Source organism: Zingiber officinale, chromosome 2A (genome assembly GCF_018446385.1).
Source record: "Zingiber officinale cultivar Zhangliang chromosome 2A, Zo_v1.1, whole genome shotgun sequence".
NCBI lineage: Eukaryota > Viridiplantae > Streptophyta > Magnoliopsida > Zingiberales > Zingiberaceae > Zingiber > Zingiber officinale.
In genome coordinates, this window is record NC_055988.1 from 11471639 (window position 1) to 11481889 (window position 10251).

At 34.2% G+C, this 10251-nt stretch overlaps 2 protein-coding genes across 2 annotated transcripts; both read left to right on the forward strand.

Moving 5' to 3' along the window:
- The first annotated feature begins 211 nt into the window (after positions 1-211).
- On the forward strand, positions 212-8215 carry LOC122040714 (V-type proton ATPase subunit E-like). Its single transcript, XM_042600140.1, has 6 exons — positions 212-438; positions 1367-1467; positions 4717-4897; positions 5249-5445; positions 7356-7455; positions 7897-8215. The coding sequence occupies exons 1-6, from the start codon at positions 337-339 to the stop codon at positions 7930-7932; spliced, it is 717 nt and encodes a 238-aa protein (XP_042456074.1). The 5' UTR covers positions 212-336; the 3' UTR covers positions 7933-8215.
- Positions 8216-8588: 373 nt separating this feature from the next.
- On the forward strand, positions 8589-9409 carry LOC122043542 (pentatricopeptide repeat-containing protein At5g28460-like). Its single transcript, XM_042604170.1, has 2 exons — positions 8589-9072; positions 9177-9409. The coding sequence occupies exons 1-2, from the start codon at positions 8589-8591 to the stop codon at positions 9407-9409; spliced, it is 717 nt and encodes a 238-aa protein (XP_042460104.1).
- Positions 9410-10251: the final 842 nt, after the last annotated feature.

Consider the following 10251-nt stretch of genomic DNA (forward strand, 5'->3'; position numbering starts at 1 on the left):
ATATAATAATAAAATTAAAATATTTTCAAGATATGACATAGATATGAGATGCCTTTCGGATATTGGATGGAATACAGAGAGTTATCTCCGCCATCATCGAACGGACGGAGAGTTGAATAAGGATGATGATATGTTGAGATGTGAAGTTGGGTTTCCATTTACAACAATACTTGGAGCGGATCCTCATCCGGTACAATAGCAATCAACTAGGTAACTCCGCTTGCCCCTTCGGTCCATCGTCCGTCTTCTTGACTTCCTGCTGCTGCCTTTACCTTGTGGCGGTCGATCTTCTCCGCTCTCGTTTCCAGACGATCGGAAGCCAACCAGAGAGGGAAGATGAACGACGCCGAGGTCTCCAAGCAGATAGAGCAGATGGTGCGGTTTATCCGCCAGGAGGCGGAGGAGAAGGCCAACGAGATCTCCATCTCCGCCGAAGAGGTTTGACTTTCCGGATCTCTCCCTCTTGTTTTGCTTTCGTCTTATTAGGTCTTCGTTTGCTGTCTGTCGCTCATAATTGGACAAAGTGAACTAGTCATGGTTTTGTTGATCTGTGATCCAACTGTATGATAAATAACAATAATGTTGTACTGTTTATTCTCGATAGTATTAATTGGATTTTCGCCCTATTTTCATTTTCTTCATATTACAAGTGGCTATGTCTTATATTGTTTATTAGAGGTTAATAAATGGTAGGTAAAAGGAAGCATGGGAGTGATTGATGTTAATGAACATAAATAAGGGATTCAATTTAAAGTTTAGACCCTTAACAAACACAGTGAGACATGTTCAATCAGTATCAATGGAGTTATGGAGATGAATCATCCTTGGAGATTCAACAAAGTTATAGTGGAACTCAGCTGAATATGAGTAATTCAATAAACTAACTCACTACTAATATGAGCTGATTGCATACCAAATATGTTGATGGATTACCTATCAAATTTCTCTCAATAAAAGGAAATGCTCATGGAATGCTCTTGCAATTTAAAATGAAGAATAATAAATCATTAGAGGGGGAACTAAAAGAGGTAAAAGAAGCATTAACTCTTCAAAAATATTTATTCAGACTTAGCTGCATGTTAATTTAATGTAAATTGAGTAATAGAAAGATAATTGATACTCAAGATGAACATGCATCTGGTATGATGAGAATATTTTCTTGAGATACTACCTCATCTTTATCCCTACTGGACCGGTCTTTTTCCCTACCAAACACAGTGGTCGCCATAGCATCATTTCTCCTAGAATTATATGTATAAATTAAGAAGCATTTTTCATTGCATGACATGCAATTTTGATTTCTCACTCTAGTAAGCCTTTTGCTTTGGTCTTTGTTTAACTGTTTGCTCCTCAATTTACTTTCTAGGAATTTAACATTGAGAAATTACAACTTGTTGAAGCTGAAAAGAAGAAGATCAGACAAGAATATGAACGTAAAGAGAAGCAAGTTGAAATTCGGAAGAAAATGTAAAATGCTTGTCCATTTATTTTCTGCTGCTTTTTTGTTTTGTTAATTTGCTAACCAATGATCTCGTCACTTATTATTTGTGGTACATTGTACTAGTTTTCCAGCAAACATTTGGTTCATTGATGTTAAGTGGTCACTTCATTTTGTGAACTATTTCAAAATTAATGTTTACATATGACGTAGCCAACTTCATTAATTTTGTGGTCATTAAGTATAGTTCATCCAGACAACTAAGCTTAGAAACAATCTATGAACTATTGTTGGTTGACGCCATAGGCACTAACATGACTCTTCTATGAAGAACATACTAATATTGAAAAAAGGTAATAAATAGCACAATTACTTCATTTGCATTCGAAGGCAATCACAACAATATCACAATACTTTGATACCTTGATTAGATAGTAACCTCATTAACTATATACTTGACTCATCATCCTGACATCGTGGCATTCTGATTTCTAATTCTTAATGGCTTTAATTTTCATATACCATAAAATTCAAACTTGTACACAAATATTTTTCACTTTAGCATTTATTTATTTCATTGAAAATTGTATACGAAGAAATTGCTTCTCTATGTCATGTTTTTGTTTGACAGAGAATATACTGACCAGCTAAAAGCATAGAAACTAGATGCGTGAGTCATGCTTTGTCCAAAATTAAAAAGGACAATGATTGAAAATATAAATAACTGAAATTATGTAAATTCATATATATTTGGATTAGAGAACCAAGAAATATATAATATGGAATATAAGTATATAAATTTCATCAGCTAATTTATGGAAATGCTATATATGTATATAGCCTTTTTAGATTTTCACAAAGGAATGAGATTGGGCTAATGCTCGTCTATCATTAGTTACCAGTATATTTATGTTAGCAGCCAAATTCAGTGTAATACTTTTCATCTCAGCTTGGTGTTTATGTGAAAGTATTTTTCTAGGAGCAATTTCTTTTGATATGTGTTATGTTATATGAAAGCCCACCATGACCGGTCCCAAGCCCGGATGAGAAAGGGTGAGAGTTACGTTAGGTTGATATGTAAGAGTTCTTATAGCATAGGTTGAATAAGAACAAATATTATAGGAAAACTAGTGATCTAAGATTTGGAACATGAAACACAAGAATGCTCATCGGCAAAACAATGGAGGTAGTAGATATGATGATTAGGAGAAGAATTAATATTTTATGTATACAAGAGACTAAATGAGTAGGAGAGAAGACAAAAATAATAGAGAACTCAGGTTTTAAGTTATGATAGATAGACATGAGTAAATCAAGAAATGAAGTAAGTATTATTGTAGATAGTTCGTTAAAGGATGAAGATGAAGTTGTAGGAGTAGTTAGAAAGGGTATAGGATTATTGCTCGTAGTGGCGAAAGAAACTATTAACTTAATTAACATATATGCACCTCAAGTAGGATTAGATAAAGAAATCAAATCTAGGTTTTGGAATGATCTAGATGTGCTATAACAAAACATTCTGCTAAATGAAATGATTTTAATATGAGATCTAAATGAACATGTGAGAGTGAAAAATGAGGAATATGATAGGGTGATTAGGGTTATGGGTTTGGAACAAGAAATGAAAAAGGAAAAATTGTATTGGATATTGCAATAGCATATGACCTTATATTATCAAATACATTTTTTAAGGAAAGGAAAGAACACTTTGTCACCCTTAAAGTGAAAATAATAAATCGCAAATTGACTTTCTTATGGTTAGGAAGAAATATAGAAAGATTTATAAAAATTGAAAGGTCATCTGGAGAAAACTTAACTACCCAACACTGATTAGTACGGTTGGATATATGCCTTAAACATAGCATCAATAAGAGCAAAATATATACGACTCCTAGAATTAAATGATGGTAGAAGCTAAAGGATGAGAATTAAAATATATTTAAGGAAAGGGTAGGAGTACAAGTATTAGGAGAAATATACGGTGACTTGAATACGACGTAAAATAAGATGATATCAAAGTTGGAAATAGTAATGTAGTGAAAAAACTTATAATAAAGTCTCAAGAGAAATTATATGAAAAATTCTAGAAAAGAGTAGTGTTAGCGTAATATATGTTCAACTAATTAAGTGAAGACTTTAGGCGGATTAATCGAAGCATTTCCTATAATATAGGATTACATCATGGATCAACTCGAAGTTTCTATCTTTTTATACTAATCATGTACGAACTCACTGACGCATCTAAGACATGGTACCGTGGTGCATGTTGTTTGTAGATGATATTATTTTGCTAGATGAGACAAGTGGATGAGTAAATGCTAAACTTAAATTTCGACAGGGAACATCGGAAGTGAAAGGTTTCAGACTTAACAAAATAAAGATAGAATATATGAAATTTAAGTTTAGCAATATTATACGTAATGAGACAATTGTTAAGATAGGAGATGACAAGTTGTTTGAAACTGAGAGTTTTAAGTATTTAGGTTCTTTTTTACAAAAGGATAGAGGGATTGAGAGATGTCTTATATAGAATACAAACAGGATGAATGAAATGGAGAAGAGCGTCGGGTATTCTATGTGATTGTAAAGTACTTCTATAACTTAAAGAGAAGTTTTACAAAAAGACAGTTAGACTTACTAAACTGAATATTGGGCTATGACTTGAGCACAGGAGCAAAAGATGAGAGTTACAGAGATGAGGATGTTAAGACGGATGTGTGGACATACGAGGATGAACAAGATAAGAAATGAGAGAATTAGAGAGAAAGTCAGGTTGCATATATCAAGAGAAAACTCCGAGAGACACGTTTAAGATAGTATAGATCTGTTTAGACGACCAATAAATGCGAGTTAGGTGATCTGAAACTATAACAAATGCATGACAAACAAGGAAGTGGAAGACCAAAAAAACTTGATTAATAACAATAAAATAAGATAAATTTATTTAAATATAGATGATGATATAATAGGGGATAGAGTTTAATGACGTAGAAGGATTCATATAGTCGACTCTACTTAGTGGGATAAGGCTTGGTGGTTATCCTTATATGAATAAGGACAAATAATTGAAAACTTTATAATATTTATAAAGTACTCAAAAGGTTTATAGATAGTGAAGTTGAAGTTTGTTTTTCTCCATAATAATCCTTTTTTCCTTTTACATATCGTGGAGAGAAGTTTATTCTTTAGATTTTGATAAGTTATCATCTAATAATGGATATTAAGTTATTTGTGTGGTGATCAGTGATAACATGAGTCTCCTCTATTACCATTTGCAGTGAATATTCAATGCAACTTAATGCTTCTCGTATCAAAGTTCTTCAATCTCAAGATGATTTAGTCAGCTCCATGAAAGAGGCTGCTGCAAAGGAGCTCCTGGGTGTCAGCCATCATCACATATCGAATGTTATCCATCATGATCATTCATATAAACACCTATTGAAGGATCTCATTGTTCAGGTTTGACTCTTGTTCATCTTGTCTTGCATTACTGCTTATGGACAGTAACGGTTAACAGGACATATTTATAACTCAGGTTTAGCTTATTTTGATATAATCTTTGAACTTGTGAGATTAGCATTATGATGGCGTGATCTTTCCTATTTATAGCTAGCCATAGATGTTAGTTATTTCACCATTATTTTTCACCTTGATCTAACTAAAGACTACTAAGAGTCTCTGCTAATTGTCCAAGCAATATGCTTTATTCTCTTTATGTGTGCTAATTTTAAAGGACTGGTTCTTCATTTCATTTATTTTTTCCATTCCAAATTTGTTGGCTTTGAAATTGGAATTCTTTTGTCCTTGTAGAGCTTGCTCAGATTGAAAGAACCAGCTGTTTTGTTGCGTTGTCGGAAAGAAGATCATCATCTTGTGGAGTCAGTTTTGGAGTCAGCAAAAGAAGAATATGCATCTAAAGAAAGTGTTCACCCACCAAATATTGTTGTAGATGCCAATGTCTACTTACCACCTGCCCCTAGTCACCATAACGCTCATGGTCTCCATTGGTAATGCACTTTCAGAACATAGTCATAAATGTCCATTTTTACATCCATGGGGATTAGGAATTGAATATGTTTATCATAATTAAGTGTTTTACCCCAACTTGTTTAATAAGCACATATACAATATTTGTTCAATGGAAAGGAAAGACATTATTGTATTGTTTGTTGCAAAGAGGACTATTTTGTTGGACGACCATAAACCATAATCTTAAACATCTAATGTGGGGGTCTAAATCCAAACACATAACTAATGACTTCAACAAATTTCCTTAACTAGAGCATAAATACCATGTCCAACTTAATACATAAACAAAAAAGGGATCTCAGCAAGGATTAAGACATCCCCAAGGTTTAATATCTCGTGCGATGCTAAAGTTTGTCTCCAATAATACCGATATTATTTTGATGTTGTGTCGTGTCATGTCATGCCGTGCTTGAGTTTTAGTCTCTAATCAAAATGATACAATTGTAATACCAAAACATGATGGGTGTCGGCACAATACAATAATCATCAATACACAATTAATATATGCAACAGAAAAGAGATTCCTTGTACTGATTAGTATTAGGTTTTAGTAATTTCATAGTGGTACATTTTGATTGTGTCACTCGACACAGCATACATGAAGGTACAATCTAGAAGTTCGTTGAACGAACAATGCTAGAACAGGCATTGCAGTAGATTAACACATTAACGAGTGAGGATAAGGAGAGATTCTTAGAGACAGTCTCCTAAGTGGGATTTTTGCTTGTCTGACAAGATAGTGTGGACTGATGAAAGTGGAGGCAATAGGCAAGGGTCCTAGGATTGGTTGAGAGGAATAGAGGATAACATCTCAAGGGACACAGTGATCACAGGCAAAAGATGACAATCCTGAATGAAAGATAGACAACATAAACATTAGTTTTTCAATGACAAATGGAAAGGGAAGAAGATTGTTGTTCATTGTGGCATCAGATAGATTAGTAAGGTTGGAGGAGAATGTTGTCAACTCAAACTTTCAATCGTTGCAAACCATACTTCATATGATGTTTGAAATTGAAGGGTAAAATTTCCACTTATATCCATTAAATTACTAATTTAGGATACATTAATGACACATATGCAAGATTTTAAGTATTAGTTTGATATATTTGTAAAATTAGATGGGAATGGTACACATTTGTATTTTACAAGGATCTAAGTGCAATTTTATCTAATATTCATTAAATATCATTTAATAATGCATGCAATAAAAACATTAGTTAATAAGTAGAAGGTGGTCAAAGAAAACGTTAGTTGATGTAATAAAGTAGTTGATTACTAAATATTTCATTAACCTTTTGAATTGAATAAATCTACTATCAGCAATGTAGCAACCCCAAATAATTGGGATAAACATATCTTGGCAAAGATAATTCAATATTTATTATTATAAAATGGAAGAATTTGATAATATTTGCACATTAATCAAGATTCTGTGTTAATTTAATGGTGTGAATGATTGAACATTTTGAATTTGTTTGATGGGATGGATGAATTCAAGAGTGGATGAATTGGCAATAGAATGAATTGAAGAGAGGATGGATGCATACTAAAGTGACTGAAACATGTCCTTCAACTCACCTGATTTGGATGATTCAGGAAGACTTAATACCAAGTCGACATTTCTTTCTTCATTCATTTTAGTCCATGTTTAAGTAAACAAGTGGATGGATCAAAAACAAAAGTGATCCGGCCTATAACCTGTCCATCTATTCACTTATCTGTTCAAGTAAATGGAACCTTGGTATCTTTACATGGTTGATAATATCAATCGTGCAGTGTAAGCAACAATAGTTAACCAAATTGTTTGCTCCTATTATATGCATCAAGTTAATTTGCCTGGGAGTGCAGTCCTCCTGTTTTGCTAACACAAATCCTTTATTATCAGCTCTGGTGGTGTTGCCTTGGCTTCTATAGATGGGAAGATTGTCTGTGAAAATACACTTGATGCAAGACTGGAAGTTGCTTTCCGCAAGAAATTGCCTGAGGTAATACTCACTTCGATAACTTCAGTGAATGATATAGAAACAAGATTCAAGATATTCTCGATGATGTGAAATTTTATCCGTCTAATGTCCTGCCATTTCTAGTCTACTTAGTGTTTGGATGGAAATACATATTTAGAAAGGTAATTTAAAAGCATTGGAATGAAATTCGCCCTTTTATTTTGAATATAAACACATAATAACATTGCTTCTCCTATGTTTTTTCATCATTCAAAATAAGATCGGTGGAAAATAAAGAGTTCGATAATGTAATTTATTTGCTCTATATTTGTCAAAAATATTTTCCTCTCCTACTTGCTCCCCCCCTTCTGTATGCACAATATATTTGACATTAGATAAACATTCGCAGGTCTCTCTCCTATTGTTTTTTGAGAACATTTGTCATCAAATTTCTAATAGTTGAGTTGTTTCTGTTGATTGCAGATAAGGAAGTGTCTCTACGGACAGGCAGCTGCGTAATTTACACTTAATTTACACTCGCTTCGGCTTATGATAGATGACTTCTCCATCGTTGTCTAAAATAATGATCTCCTTCTGGAATATAACACTTTTTGAATGTCTTATCTGAGCAGATGATTATGAAATCTGTCTCGTAATATTTCTTACCGTGATTGAGCCGGCAATTACTGGAGCTTCTTTGTTGTGATTTACTGAGTCATCAAATTCCCCTGGAAAGATGAAATAAACAAGTTGTTAGTTCATTCATACGTTTGCAGTTTAAAGCATCTGTGTCATTCTATAATTGATCATTGTATTATATTCCAGCTATTTATGTTTGGCATAAGAGAAATAAGAAAAAAAGTTTAAGTACGTAGTATATATGTATTTTTAATAAATTTGAGTTTAGTAATCTGTGACAGATGAGATATCCTTTGTGAAGATTCAGAGAGTAATATCTTGTTTACCAACCCTACACAAATGGGTTAATCACGTTCACTGCACGAGTCTAATGGCAGTATGGACGATGACCGATGCCTACCAACGGATTCCTCTTCGGGTATGGCCGAACGGAAGATGAAGGCATGGGATGATCGGAAGTGCCCTAGATTTTTTTGGAAAGAAAAAGGTCTGAGTGGCCGGAAGTTAAAGGCAGTGCTATCACCTATAACATCCTGATGGGTGCTTTTCTTCATTCCAACAATGTAGGAAGGGCGACGACATTGTTTGATGAGATGATCAAGGAAGGGGTTTTCCTTGATTCTATGGCATACTTCACTCTCATCTCTGGGTTGACTCAAGTTGGTAAACTGGATGGTGCTTATTCGAACGTGTCGTCGATGAAAAAGAATGGTTTTCGAGTAGACATAAAGAGCTATAACACTTTGATCAGTGGGTTTTGCAAGAATAAGAGGTTGGATAAGGCATTCGAGATACACGACGAAATGTGCAAGGTAGGGCTTAGGCCTGATATCTTCACATACAATACTTTGATCGATGCTTTGTGCAAGGTTGGTGATTTTTCCAAGGCTGATAAATTCCTCAGCGAAATGGGCGACGATGGATGCAAACCTAATGTTGTCGCTTATGGAACTCTGATCAATGGTTTTTGCAAAGCTGGTGATCTTGACCGGGCCATGAAGTTCTTCAGGAGCATGATGTGTGAGCGGGGCCGGCCAACACGGTTACTATAACATCCTCATCCATTCTTATTCTAAGAATCAAAAAGTTGATGCCGCAATAAAACTCTTCGACGAGATGCATAGACAAAATATATTGCCCAACGACCTACACCTCCATTTTCAAGGGTCTTGAGGACCATAACATATTTGAAAAAGCATTCAAGCTTATGGACAAGATGAGTTCTTGGGGATGCAAACCAAACTATGTGACAATGGATGTTCTTGCAGAACGGTTAACTGCGATCAGTGAGATAGAGAGACTTAGACTATTTGTGCAACGAACATCTGATATTGACTCGGGCAATCTTGATGTTTAATCTTATAGATGCTTCTTATTTAATGTTGAATTGTATCATACGTGAAAGTGAGATGAGAGATTTTTTAGTCGCAGAGTTTATTATTCGTTACACAAAAGTTATGCATGAGCTTCTACTCGATATGTTTCCTGAAGCTCCTTTTCGTAATTCAAACAATAACCTGTCACTCTGTTTCAGATTATTGCCTGAATCTGCAAAGAAATTTAGATGGAAATTGGATTTAGTAATTATTTTGCAGTTCTCTGTTCGACAAAATCTATGTATAATTGTACATTTTAATTTGTAATCTGAAACAGTATAGTTCCATTAGTGTTTCCTTTTCTCGATCATCTCATCATTTTCATCCCTTCAAAGATTTCATAAAGTTCAATGCCTAGAGCATCTCAGTGGTGGTAGTTGTAGTGGTTTTTTTTTTCACCTGCAATCCAGGTCAAAAGCAGAAAATTTTTACTCATCTCTCCCATATAAAAAAAATTTTAAAAAAAATCTTCCAATAATAGTTTTTTTTATGAGTCCCTATTCTTTATTTATATTTTACATTATGTATATCCATCTTCTTTAAAAGGCGGCACCTAAACGGTGGACGACTGTCCATCACCCTGCCTTTTGCCAAGGTGACACCAATAGGCGTCGCCGCACTAGGAGGCCACCTAGGGGCTAGGCGCTGCTTAGGCGTAGGGTGTCAATTTTTTATTTTTTTTTTAAAAATGTCTACCGAATCAATTGGTTGATCAATTAAATATTTTTAATTAATTGACCAATTGATTTACATGAATTTCGCGAGAAACAGAAGTCTTTTGAATCGATTGATCGATCGATTAGAAATGTTCAATCGATCGGCC

Coding starts and splice junctions, on each gene's coding strand:
- LOC122043542 (XM_042604170.1), top strand. CDS start 8,589: ATGGGTGCTTTTCTTCATTCCAACAATGTAGGAAGGGCGACGACATTG. Junction 9,073..9,176: donor GTTCTTCAGGAGCATGATGT/GTGAGCGGGGCC, acceptor CGAGATGCATAG/ACAAAATATATTGCCCAACG.
- LOC122040714 (XM_042600140.1), top strand. CDS start 337: ATGAACGACGCCGAGGTCTCCAAGCAGATAGAGCAGATGGTGCGGTTT. Junction 4,898..5,248: donor TGAAGGATCTCATTGTTCAG/GTTTGACTCTTG, acceptor TTGTCCTTGTAG/AGCTTGCTCAGATTGAAAGA. Junction 7,456..7,896: donor TCCGCAAGAAATTGCCTGAG/GTAATACTCACT, acceptor TGTTGATTGCAG/ATAAGGAAGTGTCTCTACGG.